We start from the raw sequence: 22,037 nt of genomic DNA, 5'->3' as shown, positions 1-22,037 counted from the left end.
ATAAGTTTTCTTCTCATAGCTTCTCATTTCCACCATTCCCATTTGGATTAGTTATAGAGGAATTCAAGGTTGGCCGCATTCATTTAGTTATTCATTCGTATGTTCATTCACTACTTAATTGAAGGCCAATTTTGTGCCTGGTCTTGTTAGGCACTGCATCAACTGTGTTGAACAAAACAGCCAAGGTCTGGGGGCCCTTGGATCCTACAGTCTAGAGTGGGGGAGAGATGATAAGAAATGTAGCGAGATTACAAAATTCACTAATGCTACCCCCAGATGGGGAAGGAAATACCACTTCTTTATTTCCTGTAACCCGCCTGATCTTCCCCATAACCTCCTTCTGCTGGGGAGGCATGAATCTTAAAGGAGCCACTTAATAATATCTCAGGCTCTTATGGTTTCAATGGTCTCTTTTCAGTTTAAGTATGCAGTTTGTTCAAATTTCATCTGCCCCTGACAAGATTCCCAACTGGCTTCCACCAGTTGGAAGGTGGAAACAGCAGGACCCCATCATATGACTGAAATCGTACTCCTGACGCCTCCTGACCTTCCGGTCCGTACCCTGTGTCCACTCTTGTACATCTAGCGCCTCGGCATTGGGACAGATCAGCCTGAGAGCTGATCCCACCCACAGCGGTGAATGTGAAGTGGGCAAGGCCCCTGCCCCAGGGGCACTGCCACCTGCCACGACACATCCTCATTTTGAGGCCTTGGCCCGGAGGAGAAGCCCCACCTTGACCGCTCTATATGTTCCCTTTGTCCCCCTCAATTGTCTGCACGGAAGGGGTGGGTACTCTACTTCTTTTCTGTCACATCCCCAGTCCTTCCTATCCTGGCAATGTGGGAACACTCTGGTCCCATCCCTGGCCTGGTCTTGGTATGCTAAGAAAGATCATGTTAATTAGAAATATTGGTCTCTTCCACCTGCAAAGCCAAGCCAGTAGGCTCAGGTGAGTTTTAGCATTCTCAGCAAGATAGTGATACTGAAAGCCAGGATCTCGGGAGCAGTAATTAGATGTGTATGTGTATGTACGAGTGGGTGTGCATTGGCAAGAGGAGGTGGGAATGGGGATTAAAAGACATTGCTTTGCTACTTATGGTGTATCATCCCTATTACTCAAGGAAATAATGTTTAGAAACTATGACTCTTTTTATGGGTGTGCTGGTACACCTGGTACAATTGCTTCTAATACAAATTCAATTAATTGATAAACAAGGAGGTAGGGCAACGTTCTGATTAATTTTCTGGTTAAACAAGGATTAACTTGACTTCCTGTCTCTTCCACAATTGTATTGAAGAATCCTTAAAATATGTTTGAGTGCCCTCCCTGTTCCGTCTCCCTTTGTTGACAGTTGCTAGTGGGGCCTCTGAAGTCACCAGCCTGTGGATGGCGAGATGAGGTTGGAAACCGGGCTAAGGGCAGCTGCTCCCAGCCCTTCTCGGGAAAGCTGCTTTTTTGACTGTTTTCCTGATGCAAACTAATTTTGCCATGTGCCCCTTTATCCTGAGTTAGACAAAATTATGTTCCCAGTGAGTTGAGTTCTAGTGACTCCGTGTCCTACTTACACTGTCAATTCCGTGCAGGTGGGGACAGCATGTATCTCGTGCACCAGATTCAGGGCCTACTTGGCACATAGTAGATGCTTCATCATATTATTTAAATGAATGAATGAATGAAAAGTATAATGACTTGCATTACCAAATAGTCCACCCTGCGGGCATGGAAGATCTTGTGCTCTGCCCAGATTTTTCAGCTGCAATCCTTCAGGTGTCTTTGTTCCAATAGCTCTGTTTGATAAAACGGAATCTCACCTGATTGGGGCTGGGCTGAAGGACCAGTTTCCATCCGACTCTCTTTCCCCCATTACATTCATGGTTTGGGAGCTCGCATCTCCCCAGAAGAGCTGGAACTCAGGGCTTGGCTTCTCTCTCCCCAAGAACCAGATCAGGCTTCTCTGTGTTATTTCTATTGGGTATGAGACTGTGAAGCACAGTGGTTAGGACCATGGGCTCCGGAGCCAGATCGAGTCCATGTCCCAGTAGAGACCACCGGGCACTATCCCTCTCCATCACTCTGGCCTTCCCCCTGCCCTTAAGCATGCTAAGTGCAGCCCTGTCTCTAGGGCTGTACACCAGCTGCTTCCTCTACCTGGAAACCTTTCCCCAGAGATGCCCCCTCCTCAGCATTCAAATCTCTGGTCGTATGTCTCCTCAGAGGGGCTTTCCTGACCTTCCTCTCAAGTGGAAGCCCCCTTCCTGGGAGTTCCTCTGTAACTGGTTCTCTTCCAGTACATTTCCCCCTGTGCTGTGGTCCATGTGTTTATGTGGACGCTCCCCTAGGATGCAAGCATCCTGAGGCCAGGGGCTCTGACTTTCTTGTTCTCTGTTGACACCCCAGTGCTCAGAACAGGGCCTAATACACAGCAGGCATTCAAAACCTATTTGTTGAAATGAATGGAGGAATGAATAAAGTTGTTTAAGCTCTTCCAGCCTCAGTGTCCTCATCTAGCAAAGGACTATAAAAGTAACTTAGAGGGTTGTCATGAAGATTAATTGAGCTCACGTGTGAAGGTGACGGCCAAGATGGTGAATTTGAAGACTTCATTGGCCACCTAAAACTTTCTGGGCTCCAGGAGTCTGTAAGATAACTCCACACCTTATCAACAGCTCTGACTTTTAGCTCTGTGGTGTGCAGAGGCCGAAGAAACATTCCTGAAAACAATGAAATGGCTTAAAGACAGTGCTGCCACTTGCACGTTGTTATTGCAAGCTGGTGCTTTGAGGGGTTTGGAAACAATCTACTGGAAGGCATTGCTCCAGCTAGGCGTTACAGCACAGACTATAATTTCACTGTAAATGTGTCTTTTCTCTTTAAGCAGGGGGTCATTAAGTTTAACAATGTCAAAGTGCTTTCCGTGTTACATACAACTTAATTAGTGCACACAGTCATACTAAACAGCCCACTTGCACCGAGAAGTGTATTTATACTTCTTTTTCCTTGGCTTATACTGATTCATCCCACAACACATCATAAATGTAAATTGCAAAGGACTAATTATTTGCTCCTAAAGAAAGGAGGAACCTGAGACCTGCTTGGCTGGGAGGAGGACGGGGGCGGGGGGGTGTGGTCGGGAGAAGGGCTTCGTGGAAATCTCATTTTCTCAAGAAACGTTTCCCAGATTCTAGGCTAGGTTGAGTACCCTACTTGTCTCTCCAAGAGCCCTTTTCTTTCAACACATGCATCCCGTAGGCTTGTTTATCGTCTGTCTCCCTGTCTAGATGTGAGTCCCAAGATGGCAGATGTGGGACTGTCTCAGTAACTACTGTATTCCTACCCCTCACATAGTGTCAGGTGGATCTGAGATGCTCAATAACCATATAAATCTATTCCAACAAATGTTTATTAAGCACCTTCTTTGGGCCAGGAATTCTGTGATTGTGTGTGTGTTGGGGGAGGGGATGGTTACAATGGTCATCAAAAGCAGAGTTACTGACCTCATTTACAGTCAAGATGAGGAGATAGATACTAAATATTAAAACAAAATTACAGCCGGGATAAGGTACTTAGGGCGATGAGTGTCTATCCTGGGAGTCTGACCTAGTCAGGGAGCTCAGGGAGGTTTTTCACAAAGAAGTGATGTTTAAGCTGAGATCTGAAGGATGTGTGAGCATTAACATGCTGAAGAGGGGAGGGAGCAAGCAGGGGCAAAGGCCCTGGGGCAGAGGAACCCAGACACAAGGACGAGAAACATCAGGCAGGTCAGGGTGGCTGGAGAGAGAGGTGTCATGTGACTCAGATGAGTCTTGGGGTGGGGGTGGGACTATATCACATAAACTTTAATAGCCATGACACACACAGTAGTTTTTTGATTGAATGAAGGGATTTTTTCCTTGGGACCGTGATTAATTTCTAAATTCTTTTCTTTCAGAGAACCAGGGCAGGAGTCCCAAGTGGAGACCGCCATGCTCTGGTCATGCGGTGGCTGATGGCATTTTTCTAAGATTGCTGCAACAATAGCTCCCATCCCTCCTGCTCTTCTGCAGTGTGACCTTGCCACAGCTCCCTTGAACCTGGGCTGGCCTGACCTGTAACCAACAGAATACAGTGGGAGCGGAGCCATGTGACTTGTGAGACTAGCTCAGAAAAGACCGTGCGGCTTTCATCCAGGTCTCATAGAGCATTTGCTTTCTGCATGTTCCCTCTTGGGAAGGCCCAAGCCATGTGGAGAGGTCCCACGTAGATGCTCTGGTCAAGAGTCCCCCTTAGAGATTCCCTGGTGGCGCAGTGGTTGAGAATCTGCCTGCTAATGCAGGGGACACGGGTTCAAGCCCTGGTCTGGGAGGATCCCACATGCTGCGGAGCAACTAGGCCCGTGAGCCGCAACTACTGAGCCTGCGCGTCTGGAGCCTGTGCTCCGCAACAAGAGAGGCCGCGATAGTGAGAGGCCCGCGCACTGCGATGAAGAGTGGCCCCCGCTTGCCACAACCAGAGAAAGCCCTCACACAGAAACGAAGACCCAACACAGCAAAAATAAATAAATAAATTAATAAACTCCTACCCCCAACATCTTCTTTAAAAAAAAAAAAAATAGTCCCACTTAAAGCCCAGCCCTCAAGTCACCCCGCGTGGGGCACCAGACATGTGCACGAAGAAGCCTCCACATGATTCAAGTCACAGATTTCTGGTCACTTCCACCCTTCTGAGCCTTTCTACCAGAGGCCCTAGACGTTGTGAAGCTGAGTGAAGCTATCCAGCTGACCCATCTGAATTTCTGACCCACGGACTCCGTGAGCATAGTACCCTGGCTGTGGTCTTATACCACATAGGGTTGGGGTAGCTTGGTACGCAGCAGTAGGGAAACAGAATACATGTCCAGGGACACATGGCAGGCAATTTTGCCAAGGGCAGTGGGGCGGCAGCTACAGCTCCCTGGACACCTAAGGTCAGACTGGAACTCAGAGGTTCTGCTCAGAGGACTCTAATTCTGCTTTGTGATGGGGCAGACGACCTGAGAGAGATCATCTCCAACTCAAAAGCCCACCCCTCCCATTTCGGGCAGGGCCAAGGCAGCAGGGGACATTGAGTAAACAGGCCACTCTCTCAGAGCTCTTTCTTACCTTTCTCCAGGTGTGAAAGTCACACACTGGCTGTGACTGTCTGCCCGAGTCCTGATTTAATTGTTTGTTTGGAATCAGTTGTTTTTGAAAGATCCTCCAGCTGCTGCACACTGTTGTTATTTTGCCAAGAGAGGTAAACAGTCTCCGTTGGATTCAGTGTTAGCAAAATACAGCAGCTCCTCCCAGGAGGGCCCTGGATATACCAGGGGTTCTGATTTCAACTCAACTTTCGAATTTCTACTGGGTCAAGTTTGGTGAGGTGCAGCTGCCACGTTCGTTGTCACGTTCGTCACCATGTAATCAGGTGTCTAAACCCTCAAACCGCTGCGCTCCCTAAAACACATGCTGGTGAGAGACTCTTCTTGATCACCTCAAACACTAGTGATTGTTCCTTTCAACTGAAATATGGAAACAAAACCCAATGCTAAGCAAATGTTCGCTTTTGTGGTCTTTAAAAATGTTATGAATTCGGGGCTTCCCTGGTGGCGCAGTGGTTGAGAGTCCGCCTGCCGAGGCAGGGGACATGGGTTCGTGCCCCGGTCCGGGAAGATCCCACATGCCGCGGAGCGGCTGGCCCCGTGAGCCATGGCCGCTGAGCCCGCGTGTCCGGAGCCCGTGCTCCGCAACGAGAGAGGCCACGGCAGTGAGAGGCCCGCGTACTGCAAACAAACAAACAAATGTTATGAATTAAATTGAAAATCGAAATTACTTAGAACAATAATAAATGTTTACTGGGTGTTGTCATTTTTCACATCAGGTGGTAAAGCTGTAACTGTGAATAAATTGCTTATAGTAAGACTTCTCTCCATTTAATGCTGTAGCGCCAGATGGGTTAATAAATATGCAACGCTTTGTACCGACATTTGCAATTTTAGATAGGTAAAGGCTTTCCCCCTCTCTTTCACACACACAAAATGCACAATCATCCAATATCATACTTTTTAATGGAAAAACTTAACTCATGGAATGGAAATAGCTTTCTGCTTTCAACAGTTATCATGTGAAAGAACACATAAGCTGGTACTTGGGTTCTCTCTTCACAAGAACCTTTTCCTTCTTTTTTGTAAACTTTTCTGACTTTAAATTGGGGGAGCATTCTTGCACCTAAATTGGTGATTAAAGTGGGTATTGATAAGTAGCAATTAATTCTATGGTCCTGTTTGCTTGATAGGATGTGAGCCATGGTAAGGATTGGACTGTGGTGACAGGCAGGTCTCTGCCCCCCATTAGCTGGGTGACCTTGGGCCGATCCCATTCTGTCTCTGGTCCTCAGTTTTTGCATTTTCCAAGTGGGGTGTAAGTGGTATTGTCCCCTTAGGGTTAGCGCGAGGGTTAAATAATGCAAGTAATGCCTGGTCCGTGGTATTCTCAATGACTGTTCGTTTTCATTATGGTTAAGGTAGCGGAGTGGGGTAGACTTTAATGAGAACCCTGTTTTATGAGAAGGGACGGCTACAGCCAAAAGAAATGCTGGTGACATCTAATGGGAGAGACAGGCTCTGAAGCACCATTTTTGTTGTTGTTCTGGGGTATCTAATGTGGATATAGGGCAGACAGTCACTGGGCTTGGGGAAGTAGCACAGCTACAAACTCTTTGGTGCAGGAAGCTGTGGTTTAATCCCTTTGAGAGGAGGTGCTCCCTGATGTGGAGAGGCCTGGGGGGTTGTCAGGGTGGGCTATGGGGGTCAGGAAGCTCTTCCTCTTCCCCAAGGGGGTCTGCTCAGGTCTGGGAGCTCCCCCAAACCTCATTTGTTGGCCTGCAGGTGGTGAGAATAGTAACTAAAAGCCTGGGAGCAGCAATGGATGGGATCTGGGGATCAACTCCAGCAAGCAGCCAACTGAGCTGGTTTGTGGAGCCTGTAAGCCGCATTCAGGGAGTCCCAGGAAGAGCTAGGCCACATTTTGATGGGGTGAGAGGACCAGGGGTTCTGCTATTGTTATCCTGGAGGGGACTACAGAACTATTAAGCATGTATATTATTATCAATGACAATTATGCCAGTTGTAGTTTGGAAGGTTCTAGCACTCTTAGAAGTCCAAATAATTGCTTTAAATTCACCACTTTCAGACTAAAACATAGTTATCTATCTCTATATATTTTTGTTGTTGTTGGTATCTATATTTTTATCATAGACACAAAGAGAGACTTTTCTTTCTGCAATGTCCACAACTTCTTTTATTCATCAGGAGCGCAGATCAATGAAAGTTCCTTAGCTGATTTTGAGAGTTAGGGAGGGAGTCACTGATTAGGGGTTTGGGTTGGGATCTGAGGATTTCAATACCATTTTAGCCTCAGGATTCACTGAGGAAGGCACATGACGCCTTCAGAAGAATAACTGTATAAGGTAAATAACTGGAATTTCTCCAGAGATGAGATTCTTGGTTCCAACAGTGTCTCAGTGAGAACCAGGTTATGCTGCAGAAACAACCCTCAACTCTAAGCTCAAAACAATGAAGGCTTATTTCTTGCCCTCACTTCATGTTCATAGTCTCTCAAGGACCCAGGCTGACAGAGCGATGCAGATCTCCATGCTAGGAAAGCAAGAAAAATGCCAAGTGGGAAAGTGACCCATCACGTCCACTCGCAACTCGTCAATCAGAAGAGATGATTCGGTGCCCCCTAACCCCAGGGGGGACAGAAAGTGCAGCCCTTCCATTCTGGGCGGTAAAGAGCTGGAAATATTGGTGAGCTGCATTAGTGACAACCACAGTCCACCCTTCTGCTCAACAAATGTTTGGTCCATACTCCAACCTGCAGGCAAAATACACTCCCCCTCTCCCCACGGAAGACATTCCCCAAGTCTCATCCTATCACGGTGTCCAGCTTAAACAGCAGGACCTTGGGATAACGGGCATGGTCTCTACCTCAGGTCTGAACTGGCTTCTGTTAATCCAGAGATCTATGAATTTAAAAGTTTTATACGACACCCAGAATACAGTGGTGGAAGAGGGACAGAATAAGTGCCACGATGGTGGAGCAGCTGCTAGACCATGGCAATTCTGAATTTTGCTGGCCGATGGTAGAGGGCCAGCACCTGTCCTGGGAGTGGGCGATATTCCTTCATTAGGTCTGGATTCTGCTGCTCCCCAGTCCATCTGGCTCCATCCTCTGGGAGGTTTTCCTTTACCTTTAATTTCCTTGGCCACCTCTGAAGTACGCATTGGAGGCCATGTCTCCTCGGGGGCCAAACAGCTTTCTCAACCTGCTTCCTGTCTGAGGAAGACTGGAGCTCAGAGAGTGGTTTTAAATCTTCAACAGTCATAAACGTTTTTATTCCACGCTCATGCTTTCTCCGGCTATACAACCCTCTTAAAAACTTAATTGGCTTCTTACCTATTTGATTTTGATCAGCTTCATGTGCCCACAGGTACATTCACAGTTCTTTTGAAGACATGCTGCTCTTGACTGGGACCTATTGGGCTTGTGTTTCCCATGGCCATTTTTATCCTCCTCATTCCAGGAGCCAGGATGCTGGAGAAACCAGCACCTTGAATGTTGCAGTTGCCGGGAAGAGGGAAGAAGCAAGTGGCCAAGTATGCCAGCTCTAATCTCCCACCTAGAAGTGACACACATCACTTCTGCTCACATTTTATGGGCTAAAGCAAATCTTGCAGCCATACTTCACTTCCAGTGGGCAGCCGAGGGCAGGCAGCAGAATGCAGCGTACGGAGAGAGCCAGAATATTTGTGAATAGCACTAGTGACTGCATCAAGTTATTGCAACTTGATGAGCACGTAGCTGCATAATCAGAAAGTAAGAAGTGAGGTTAAATGGTCAAAGCCACTGATTATTCTGGTAAGTAGGCTAAGTTCAAAGTAGCACGTTTATGAAACATATAAAGAATACCAGGTATCTGTCTTGAAGGTTTTGCATGGGTTAGGTCAAGGTTATGCTGCCCTCATAATAAAGTTAGAAAGTGTTCCTTTTTATTTCTTGGAAGAGTATACACAAGATTAATATTCTTTCTTCCTTTTAAATATTTGGAACAAGCCACCAGTGAAGCCAAATGGGCTTAGAAGAGGGCCCTCACCAGACACTGAATCTACCAATATCTTGATCTTGGAATTCCAGCTTCTAGAACTGTGAGAAATAAATGTTTGTTTAAGCCACCTGGTCTATGGTATTCAGTTATAGCAGCCCAAATTAACTAAGTTTTTTTTTTTCCTGGGGGCTTTTCAGTTGTTCCCAGTGAGAGTCTTGATCTATAACAAATTAGTTCCAACTATTATTAGAAGCTGAAATTTGTTAGAAGGTTTTGAGCAGATGAGTGACCTGATATGTTGTTTTTAAGGGTTCACTCTGGCTGCTGTGTTGGAAATAGATTGGTGGTGGTTGCCGGGGCGATGGGGGAAGCGGGCAGAGCAGTGAGTAGGCTACTGCAATGAGACCATGAGACAGGACACTGGTACTGGTCCAGGGTGACAATGATGAGCTTGGTGAGAAGCAGTCAGATTTTGAATATATTGAGGGTAAAGTCTGTAGGATTTCCTGACAGTCTCAAAGTGGAGTGTGAGAGAAAGGAATAATCAAGGTTCCTTCCACGTTTTCGGGTCTCAGTAACCAGAAGGGCGTATTTGCCATCGCTTGAGATAGGGGAGGCTATGGCTGGAGAAAAATTATGAACGGAGCTGGTCTGATGAATTGGAATGTTTGCATTTGAACAATCAACTCTTTTAAACTTCGCAAATGACAAATGCATTGTAATTGAGGTATTCATAAAGGAGTTTATTTTTTAAAAAGTAATTCATCATACACCGCAAGTGAGGTGGCTCAGTAATCTGAGTTCAGTTTTTAAAAAAATTTATTTATTTATTTTTGGCTGCGTTGGGTCTTTGCTGCTGTGCGCGGGCTTTCTCTAGTTGCAGCGAGCGGGGGCTACTCTTCATGGCGGTGCGCAGGCTTCTCATTGCAGTGGCTTCTCTTGTTGCAGAGCATGGGCTCTAGGCACGCAGGCTCAGTAGTTGTGGCACACGGGCTTAGTAGTTGTGGCTCAAGGACTCCAGAGCGCAGGCTCAGTAGTTGTGGCGCATGGGCTTAGTTGCTCCACAACATGTGGGATCTTCCTGGACCAGGGCTTGAACCCGTGTCCCCTGCATTGGCAGGCAAATTCGTAACCACTGCGCCACCAGGGAAGCCCAGGAGTTCATTTTGAAGATGAAGGAGGACCATTTTCTCTGCTGGAGGCTGTGGAGTGTCCCTGAGAGGGTGTGTCTGATCCTACTTGGAGATAACGTGAGGGACTTTGTGATCATGAGGCTCAGCTCGAATGGCTCTTCTGCTTCCATGACAGGCTCTGAGTATAGAATTTATTTGATTACTGATGTGTCAAAAAAGCCTTGTCATATCCTGTTTTGCAGATGGGAGAGCTAGAGGCTTTTTAGGAGGAAAAACCCCCCAAACACTGACTTTAGAAAAGAGAAGTTTCTGAAAGTTTCCTTTCTTGGATGTGACTATATCCCTGGTCAGTTATAGTTTTCATGGTCAAAGCAGTAGGAGAAGGTAATGCGTGTGAAGGGCCGGGGTTGACTCCCAAGACCCCAGAAACCAGCTTGGTTCTTTTTTATTAGCTATGAAACTGAAAGCTAAATCTTACAGCACCTCATTTCTTGATATTTTCACTCCTCTGAACATGTGAGTCTAACTCAAGATAAACTTACGCACTATCTGTTGTGTTACGAATTGAAAGGCGCATTTCAGAACAAGTGTAGGACTGATTATAAGTCATCTTTTAGTGCCAACAAAAAGGTGATAGCTGAGGGATGCCAGGTTACTATAGAAACACCAGGGGAAAGGGAAGAGTAAGAAGGATGCCTTGTGGAGAAGAAATAGATTTTTGAAATGATACCTGCACCCCATGTCTAGCGTTTCCCCTTTACAAAGTATGTAGATAATAGGAAGGAATGCTCCTAATATAAAAAAATATCAATAACCTTAAAATGTATTTAGAAATATGTAGTAAATTTCTCATGAACTTAAAATTTTTTTTAATTAGACTTTTTTTTTAAAGTATAAAGTACAACAGATAAACAGAAAAAATATTTTTCAACCTGCAACCATGGATAACATCTAAGCAGGAAGCAAGGTGGCATGATGAACACTTTCCTCCATTAATAAGCAACATAGATTCTGGCCAGCACAAGAACCATTGCTGCTCACAGGTAAGGCATGAGATTTGATGTCAGCCCGTCCTAATAGGTCCCTGTATTATCACTCAGGAGAGTTCCTGAACCTGTCTGTGCCTCAGTTTCCTAATTTATTAAGTGGGCTAATGCCTATTTCAAAGAGCTGTTATCAGGGTTAAATGAGAAAATGTATACATGCAGTTCACTGTGATGTTTGGGAACACAGTGAGAGCTCAATAAGTGGTTGTAGTGATGACAATAAAGATGATAAGGACAATTGCCAAGAGAGTCATTTTCATCCAGGGTAATGGTAGAATAGAACTCCTGGGGCAAAATAAACTACTGAGCAGTCATAGTCCGAAGTCTGCCCCAATGAATCACTAGGTTAAATGAAAAAAAACAGACAGTTTTTCCTTCGATGTATAATCTGAAGGTATTTGTCAAATTCAGATCAGTAGAAATGGTAAGAATGCATTTTAAAAAACCACTGAGTTTTGCATATAAACCTGAAACAGTAATTGTTACGATAAAGCTGTAGATGGGATGTGAACATGTGGCAGAGCAACACCAGAACCTCGGGTGATCTAGGATTAATCAAGAGATGCTTTAAATGCCCTTTATCACTTCAGGTGGATGAAATTATAATGTCAGAAAGCATTACGAGAAGTTTATTGCACATAGTTTTAGAGGCTGACGTGCACAATTTTTTTTTTACAGCTTGGTATTGGAAATGGAAATAAAACCTGATGGTGCTGGAATTAGTTGGAGAGTAAAGAGAGTCAGGAGGAAAACCGCTTCTCACCCTTAGGGGTTTATAACACCCAGCGTGGCATGAAAGCCGTAGTGAAAACAGCTACTGAGGGGATTGTGAATTTCCCTCCTTTTCTCCGTTGTCAAAGGCAGCAAACGCCACCAAAAGGGGTGGAAAAGCATGGGTTTTGAAGACATTGGTATTTCTTTGGTGAACTGTTCTGTAGTATCTATAACTTCGGACGAAGTTCTGCTTAGAAATTTGGGGAGAAACATTTGTAGAGGATGGCTGACCTTCCAAATAGAAAATAAAGGCAAAGTTGAAAATGGTTATTTCTATAACTTCTTCACGTTATCTTATCCAATTATTAGAAAACCTTATTAATGCAGCCTACGGGGAAGAAAGACACACTGAAATTATGCAAAATCTGGATTCCAGACTCTGTTTAAACAAATACAGTTTAATTATTCCAATACTCTTCATACGTCCTCAGATATAATGTATATTAACAGATAAAATGAGTTGAGCTAGAAAGACTGCTTTGAATAATCCTACACCACACCATGAAGAATAAAAGTAAAAACCTTGAACATACATCCAATTATTTGGATCAGACCCGAACTGTTACAAATATTAAATAAATACAGCTTTGAAGAATTTCTGGAGCGTCCATTTTCCAACTACATGGCCCCGGGTGTTAAATCTGTAATCAGCATTGGCTTTATTTTTCTCAATTCTCAGAAAATTGTTAGTTGTTTTTTCTTTTAAATGGCCTATTGCAAGGAGCTGATGCTTCTATTCTTTCAGAGTAGTGACAAAACACTTTTAAAAGCTGAGTCTTATAGCAAAATATGAAATTCTAACTTACATACTTACATATATATGTACCATTCATACTTCTAGGAATAATGCCATAACGTCCAAATCTGAAAGCCTTTGGCCCACTAGGCTCAGACATAAATAATAACCACAACAGTGAACATACACTAAGTGCTGATTATGTGCTAAGCACTTTTTCATAGGTAGTTTATTTATATGTATCTTGGATGTCTCCAAATTCTCCAGATTGCTGGGGTAAAATTGTGCTTTAAAATTTTAGAAAAAACCAACCTACAATATCACCCTACAAACGGGTGTCACCCCACTTTTGCTCTGCAAAGATTCTTGGGCCAGGACCTACGGTCCTCCAAGTCCCCGTTGACTTGGTAAGAAGCCTTACTGGTTTCTCAACCTCCATTCTTACTTTCCCTTCCCAGCCTTTCCATTTCTTTTTTGCACCGTGTCACCTCACTGTACAGCAACTACCTTAAGTTCTTCACAGCCCAAAGCACCTCGCATTCACAGCTGTGTAGAAAACAGACTTTACAAAAGGTTTATGTCTCTTAAGGGAGTGATTTAAGCAAGGTTTTTAATTTCTAGTGCCTCTTCTGTAGTCTCATATTGAGAAATATGCCATACATACAGGAACATTGAAAGCTACTGCTCTTCACCTTTGCTCAGATTGGAAAAACATGGTGTTTTTATGTGGAAGAAAAATACATCCGACTCACTAAAAGCTACTACAAATAGGAAGACTCCAAGACTTCTTAACAGTATTTAACTTAGTGATACCAAGTCATGAATGGTTTTGTGCACTGATGGACTCTAGTTATGAAATATACACCCAGACATGCGTACATGACTAATTTCAAGGTCTTTAGACACAGGCTCCAATCACTTTCCCACAGTCACTCGACAAGCCTTCCGCCCTTTGCTGATTTGGAAGCTGGAACCTAGATATGGTCATTAACATAAAATATAATCTGACACCCAGGAAGCAGAATGAGTAGTTTAGCTTGAAATGTATACAAAGTAGAGTGAAGAAAGCAAAACAAAAAAGTCTTATCTTCCATTCTAGTGGTCATCAACCACATGGGCTAAAGCCCACAGATGAACTCCATCAAGGGACGGTTAGTTTGTTGATGGAAATTGTCAAAAGCCATTGACACCATATGCCCTTGGGAATCTTGACACTGCTCATTCTGGCAGCACCAGAAGTAAACAGGAGAGGTAAAAAGGAGAAATGAGAATTGGTTAGGTCTCAGCCTTGGCTGCTTTTAAATGGGTCACAGCCCAGGTTAGAGGAGGTAGGAATTCCCTGGGGTGGGACTCAGGTAGCAGCATTTTTTAGAGTCTCCAGATAATGCAATGTGCAGGCAGGGCTGAATTTTCAGATTAGACTGAAAGCAGGAACTGGCAAAACGTGGAAAGAGAGCTCAAAAATTATAGGAGAAATGAAAACAGTGATATCGCTTTTAAATTAAGGCTATAGTCATTGCCAGGGAAATGTATTTGCTAATAAGAGCAAATTATAACAGGAAGCTCTGGAATCATTTTTCTGTTTATGTGGACTTTGAAACAACCACAGATTCTTATGCTTAGCTAACAAATAATGCCACCATTTTTTTCTTGTCAAATTTCTTTTGATAATGGCAGATGTTCTTGAGAAGTACCTGACCTAGAAGGATTAAAACCTTTTGAAATAAGTGAATTGAAAGGTATTACAAGAATGTTGTGGAGATCTAGATACCTAAATGAATTTTAGAAATATTTAGATATCAAAATTCAAAGACAAGACAAAAATTCGGGGTAAAAAGATATTCTGCTTACTAGAATTAGCCCACAATAGGACACTATCAATTTCTTTGACCACCTAAAGGTTTTAAAGAAAAAGGAAAGCTCTCTTCGATTGAGTTGGCTAAAAGGTTTCTATGTCTTCAGGGTTTGAAATGTCTGAATCACTTTTGCATGCAGTTGGAAGAACAAAGGGTGAAATTTTGATTGATTTTCTTTAAGATAATCTTGAGTTTAGGAAGCTGTAAAGCAAAACTAGGTATGGTTTTAATCCCATCTCAGGATTTATTTATAGATTATTGAATCTCCATTACTAATAGAAATTATATTTCAGAGTGACATATTATCAAAAATAAATAAACAGTAATTTCCTCTCCTGGAATTCTTAAGTAAAATATTCCGTATTGTGCTTATCTCAATTATTAAGGTCCCGAGGGTCCTCCCCCCACCCTGCCCAATGCCTCTGGAAGTATTCTTTACAAATTAGAGATAATTTCCCCTGATCCACAGGTTAAAATAGCAGCAATACTTATTACTATTAGGAGCAAGTTTATATGCTTAAATCTTGCCAGGTTCAGCATAAACATTGACAATGATAAGTTAGGCTGATGAAAACCAATCAATACCATTTCTCACACTTCACTTCTGTAATGCTTCACAGGATTACACGTGATTAACTACAGAAGAATATGTCAGCAGTAAAAATTAGTGTTATCTGTGGACCATGTTTATTGGTTATTTAATTCTTATAAGTCAAATTATTTTGACTTAACGTGATTCTAAATTATATTAAAACCACCCAAACCAGAACCAAAATATTCATTAAGATGTAAAGCTCCAATATTCATGATGGACTTTCACTTAGATTTATCCTTTGTTGTAAGTTAACTGTATAACCTATAGTTATAAATTTGAATAATTTAAAATATGAGAAAGAAAATTTCTTTTTTTTAATGTAATGTCTGAAACATTTATATTAACATATTTCCATACAAATAACCCAAAGAAAGTTTAACATTAGTTGCTTTTTTGTTGTTGTTGTTTGTTTTCTTATACGGCAGGTTCTTATTAGTCATCAATTTTATACACATCAGTGTATACATGTCAATCCCAATCGCCCAATTCAGCACACCACTGCCACCACACCCCCGCGGCTTTTCCCCCTTGGTGTCCATACGTTTGTTCTCTACATCTGTGTCTCAACTTCAGCCCTGCAAACCGGTTCATCTGTACCATTTTTCTAGGTTCCACATACATGTGTTAATATACGATATTTGTTTTTCTCTTTCTGATTTACTTCACTCTGTATGACAGTCTCTAGATCCATCCATGTCTCAACAAATGACTCAATTTCGTTCCTTTTTATGGCTGAGTAATATCCCATTGTATATATGTACCACATCTTCTTTATCCATTCATCTGTCGATGGGCATTTAGGTTGCTTCCGTGACCTGGCTATTGTAAACAGTGCTGCAATGAACATTGGGGTGCACGTGTCTTTTTGAATTATGGTTTTCTCTGGGTATATGCCCAGTAGTGGGATTGCTGGATCATATGGTAATTCTATTTTTAGTCTTTTAAGGAACCTCCATACTGTTCTCCATAGTGGCCGTATCAATTTACATTCCCACAACAGTGCAAGAGGGTTCCCTTTTCTCCACACCCTCCCCAGCATTTGTTGTTTGTAGATTTTCTGATGATGCCCATTCTAACTGGTGTGAGGTGATACCTCATTGTAGTTTTGATTTGCATTTCTCTAATAATTAGTGATGTTGAGCAGCTTTTCATGTGCTTCTTGGCCATCTGTATGTCCTCTTTGGAGAAGTGTCTATTTAGGTCTTCTGCCCATTTTTGGATTGGGTTGTTTGTTTCTTTAATATTGAGCTGCATGAGCTGTTTATATATTTTGGAGATTAATCCTTTGTCCATTGATTTGTTTGTGAATATTTTCTCCCATTCTGAGGGTTGTCTTTTCGTCTTTTTTATGGTTTCCTTTGCTGTGCAAAAGCTTTGAAGGTTCATTAGGTCCCATTTGTTTATTTTTGTTTTTACTTCCATTACTCTAGGAGGTGGATCAAAAAACATCTTGCTGTGATTTATGTCAAGGAGGGTTCTTCCTATGTTTTCCTCTAAGAGTTTGATAGTGTCCGGTCTTACATTTCGGTCTCGAATCCATTTTGAGTTTATTTTTGTGTATGGTGTTATTGAGTGTTCTAATTTCATTCTTTTACATGTAGCTGTCCAGTTTTCCCAGCACCACTTATTGAAGAGACTGTCTTTTCTCCATTGTATATCTTTGCCTCCTTAGTTGACCATAGGTGCGTGGGTTTATCTCTAGGCTTTCTATCTTGTTCCATTGATCTATGTTTCTGTTTTTGTGCCAGTACCCTATTGTCTTGATTACTGTAGCTTTGTAGTATAGTCTGAAGTCAGGGAGTCTGATTCCTCCAGTTCTGTTTTTTTTCCTCAAGACTGCTTTGGCTATTTGGGGTCTTTTGTGTTTCCATACAAATTTTAAGATGATTTGTTCTAGTTCCATAAAAAATGCCATTGGTAATTTGATAGGGATTGCATTGAATCTGTAGATTGCTTTGGGTAGTATAGTCACTTTCACAATATTGATTCTTCCAATCCAAGAACATGGTATATCTCTCCATCTGTTGGTATCATCTTTAATTTCTTTCATCAGTGTCTTACAGTTTTCTGCATACAGGTCTTTTGTTTCCCTAGTTAGCTTTATTCCTAGGTATTTTATTCTTTTTGTTGCAATGGTAAATGGGAGTGGAGAAAGAAAATTTCTTCATCTTAGGTGACCAAAGTCTCTGACTGAAGGAAAGTTCAGGCTTCAGCATACCTTATTTTAGATGAAAAGTGAGTCTGAGGATGATCTTCCAGTATGGTTAGGGGTCTGTGAAATATCTGGGCAAAAGAAAAACAAAAAGCAAAAGCCCCACCCTCACTGCCAAATCACACACACACACACACACACACACACACACACACACACACACTCTCACACAACCAGCCAACCAATCCAGGGAGACATTTCTGGGAGCTCTGGTGGAGTCAGGGCTCATCGGCACTGGAGAAGTGATCTACTGCAGCATTTCTCAAAGGAGCTTCTGTGGGTGGATCAGCCCCATGAGATGCTCTACTGAACAAGGGTTCTGAGGACAGAGAAAGTTGAGCATATTTACTCTTCCTTGGACATTCCCTATGCTTGCTAGGCTACTAAAGCCATTGAGAATTTCTCTAGTAAAGACAAATGACCATTTCTGCTTCTCCAGTATTTTCCAACATTGACCATGCGCTTCTTCCCCACGCCCATTAAATTTATTAACATCGAGTGGAATTTGCTTCTTGAAACACTTTGGGAAATGCTGATCCTTGAAGTATAAAAAGGCCTAATATGGAAGGAAGAATCTACACAAACAAAAGAGAAGAAAACACTAAATGAAAACAGAGAACCCAAACTCCTGGCAGGCTCTAGTGTCCTCTAGCGGCCACTGTACAGTGACTGTGATGTCCACCTAACACTGTCACTTGAATCCTCATCTTAATTCCCTCAGGGTGGGAAAAGAACTGGGTTGGAAGTGAGGAGTCATGGATTCCATTCTCCCTTCTGCAAACTGCCTTTGGATAATTAACTTCCCAATCTGAATCTCATTTTTCTCAATTATAAAATCAGAGTTTAAAGAAATGATCTTGATTGTACTTCCTAGGCCCAATTAGATGATTCTATCACAACTATTATAATGGAAGAAAAAGAGAAAATAGGATTTGCTTGAGAAGAATGCTCTTTATGATTAACTCTTCTGGAATGCAAAATGAATGATGTATGAAATAGAAAGCCTACAGTACAACCATATGCAGATAGGAGATTCTTAATCATTATTCTGGCCATTTTGACTGATGATTGAGAGTCTCAGGAGGACACCTGGACTAAACCTAGCTTTAGTTAGACAGTTTTTAAAAAAGAACAATCCAGAAACTTTCAGCAGCCAGATTTTTAAATAAAGCCAAAGGGCAATTTTAAAATTAGTTCTTTTAATTAATCGTCCTTCAGGTTGTACAGTCTGTGACTACATATCCTTGGTTATTAAACAGTTTGTACTTCAAAAAAAAATCAAGATGTGGCTGAAATGACGGATTCAAATGAAGCTAACCTAAAAATATGGAGAAATACAATACAGCAAATTATTATGCAAGTGTCTATGTATTTTTCATCTGTCAGTATTTTTCCTTTAACAGAAAATAAAACTAAATTAATAAGAGAGAGAAATTATAATTGCCAGGGAAGCTAAATTATTGATTTGATGACACAAATCAGCTGACAGTTTTTTTCCTATAATTCCTAGGCTCTGTAATTAAATAATAATTTAGAGATTTAAGACTTAATGTCACTTACAAGTTGCATCCTGAATTGTATGGAACAAGAAACTGAATCAATCCCCAAATTGATACCAAATTATCTTAAGATGTATTTCCATATTGAATTGTATTATTTTTTTCAGGATCCATTTGCAATAGTCAATTTATATAATGTTTAGTACACATTTGATGAGAATAGTAGAAATCCAGGTCTTGAAAGTGGAAACTAATAATAATATAAACTTTTCCTCACTGCTACATGTGCCATGAGGCAAATGTGCCCTCTCATCACACTGGATCTAATCTATAACTGTGGTTCTCATGCATGACTACACATTTGAATTGCCAGGGGAGGTTTTAACATTTTCTAATGCCCAGGGTGCACCCAAGACCAATCAAATCAAATGTTCTGGGGGTGAAACCTGGGCATGGAAGTATTTTTATAAACTTCCCAGGAGATTCTCATACGCAGCAAAATTTGATAAGTGAAGCCATATAGCCCAGTCAATGAGTTTCCAAGTAATCTGGCTCTACCATTTTGGTTTAAAATTGGCAGTGTGAAGCACATCTATTTCTGTTTTTCAATTCTTCTATAGAAATCTCAACAGAAATTGAAGCTCCTCCTTTTAAACAAACAAAGTGTAAAATATGACCTTGTGGTAGATAATATAAATATAATATAAAAAGTACTTCCTTGAGCTCAGTATTTATATACTTGGCATACAATTCAAGGCTGGTCTACTCGAATTCAGGAAGCACATGATTTTCTTCCTTGTGATGCAGTGAGTAGAGTTACAGTGACATATTCTTAAAGACCAAAGGAAGCCTCCTCCATTTCTCCAGGTCCAAGTCACAGAAGTGGTGAGGTATGTGGCATGTTCAAATGGGTGACTTCTTATTAAATTTGGATCCATGGAGCTAGATTTGGATCATATTATTAGAATTCAGAGATAATTGGTAAAAAATTTTTTAAAAAAGCACAGAGCTAAGCAGCTTAAGTTATTAACAATGTTGTGGTCTTTGGCAAACTCTGGATGAACTATAATGAAATGGAAATAGCAAGGTCGGTACCAATAAAATATGGTCATAAAGTCTGACTACTTCACAGTTAATCCTTTTTCTAATAATCTAAGGAAAGGTAAATACCATCTAGGAATATTCTGGTAAAGAAAGTGGGGTAAATAAAAAGAATCAGTTTAAAAGGTATTCTTCTGACCATCATACTTTATTTTTAATACAAATAGGTAATAAAATAAAAGGTACCCAGATATCTTTTAAACAAGAATACATTTTCTGTATATCAAGCAATCATTTACAGATTAACACTACAAAAAATTTGCATTAATAACTCTTAATTCGTTTACATAAAATTATACGAAATAAACAAAATTGTATGTAGGATGAGAACCAACAAATAAGAACCAATTCAAAGTTCTAAAATCTTATCTCTGTATTAATTCCTTCACAGTTCCAAAAAATCACACCCATCTACAAAAAGAACATAGGTAGTCTTAACATTGAACACTATGTACAAACTAACTTCATTTCTCTTAGCTACTGTTGATTCCATGGGCCTGGCCAACACATGCATTGTGATGCCAGTCAGAACTGCTATCCTGCTCCGCCGGGGGTGGCCATTCTTTGCCCTGGAAGGAGGCATTACACCAACTCGTAGTATTTCCCAGTCTGGGGATCAAAGTAACAGTTCAGACATGGGTCATACAGCAGAGTCAGCACTTCCTCGTCCTCTTCCACCCTCAGGTCTTCTCCACCTGTGGGAAGGGGAACCACCGTCATGTTAGCTGTTGGCCTGGCCCGTAATTCTTAAACTGCAACAGAGAAGGGCAAGGAAGCAGGAATCATCCATCTTTCCTGGGAGACTGTCCTTTGCAGGCAGGATGTCAGTGCTAGAATGGAGGAGCGCTGCAGATGTGATAACGCTCTACTTGCAGTGTAAGACGGAGAAGAAACGGTGATCACAGGGGCCAGATTCGCTATAAAGCACAAGAAAAACGAGCATGGAGAACTGGCAGGGAGAAGAAAGGATTAAGGAAGAGGGCCAAAGGACTAAAGAGTTGTGAGGATTAGGGATACTTGAACAGGATTCAAAATTTGATTATCACAGCTCTAGACTTCTTCATGGGCCAGAGCTGCACAGATGCCAAACAGTGCAAATTAATAAAGAGCTCAATCCGCATTCATACAACCTAAAAAGACTACCAAATAAACATGAATTAAAATAATGTTTAGAAATATGATACTCAAAGCATAGAACACAAATGGAAAACAATGTCAGATGATCTGTAATTTTATTAGTGCTAGCAAGATCTGTCACATTTGCTGGGAAAATGAACATGGCTTGATTTGTTTTTCTTGTGACAGCTATTTAGGTGGTTTGGATGAAGAGAACACCTACTGCCTAAGTAATCAGCAAAGTTAGCAAGGTTTGGTTGGTTTTCAACAAATGGCATGGAATGAAAAAAAAAAAAAAGCTTTACTAAGATATTTCCTGACCACCTTGTGTGTGCCCAGTGTTGTGCTCATTACTTATGTACTTGATGCCATCACTAGCATTAGCAAGCGAGTGCCTTCTGAGTACTTCTCAAAATCCATGTAATAGGCTTGGAGGCTGGGAGGGCAAGACCTCCCTCAGCTGGAGAGGACCAGAGCAGGCTCAGGGAGGAGCAGATGATTAAGACAACACTTGTCTCTCTTCCTTAGCACAGGCTACTAAGGACCAAAGAAAACCAAACCTTTGGGCTACAAGCTCACCAGGGTCAGTTCTGGAGGGGATGGTGGGCATGGGCAGGGCTGACACAGAACAGAGGCTCAGTAAATACTGAGTACTTTTTGAAAGGGTGAATCAATGACTGTGAAACAAAGCTGGGATCTTAAGCGTCACTGCCCAGAGGAAGGGAAGGCGGTGGTAGTGGTGGTGGTGGTGGGACCTCACCTTACCCAGCCCAAATCAGATTAAGCTGGTGCATGGACACCGTCAGGACAGTGACAAACTGGAGTTAAGGCCAAGGGAGTGGTGACAAAATGGTGGAGTAGGGTTTTG

General features: G+C 42.0%; 1 protein-coding gene across 11 annotated transcripts in view; it reads right to left on the bottom strand.

Annotated features, from left to right (window-relative positions):
• The window catches only part of CFAP20DC (CFAP20 domain containing), a 352,715-nt gene that overhangs the window by 65,452 nt on the left and 265,226 nt on the right, over positions 1-22,037 (bottom strand). Inside the window, exon 17 of one of the 11 annotated variants that reach the window (XM_060308457.1) lies at positions 20,181-20,970. The exons of 9 other annotated variants lie outside the window; for them this stretch is intronic. In XM_060308457.1, the coding sequence (XP_060164440.1) occupies positions 20,801-20,970 (170 nt within the window). In that variant the 3' untranslated portion in view covers positions 20,181-20,800. Of the gene's footprint in view, positions 1-20,180; positions 20,971-22,037 lie in introns of those variants that run through there. One more of the 11 variants, XM_060308458.2, reaches the window with a different exon arrangement.

The sequence above is a fragment of the Globicephala melas genome, chromosome 11 (assembly GCF_963455315.2).
Source record: "Globicephala melas chromosome 11, mGloMel1.2, whole genome shotgun sequence".
In the NCBI taxonomy this organism is placed as follows: domain Eukaryota; kingdom Metazoa; phylum Chordata; class Mammalia; order Artiodactyla; family Delphinidae; genus Globicephala; species Globicephala melas.
The sequence above is the reverse complement of the archived record's forward strand: the minus strand, read 5'-3'. Positions and strand labels throughout refer to the sequence as shown.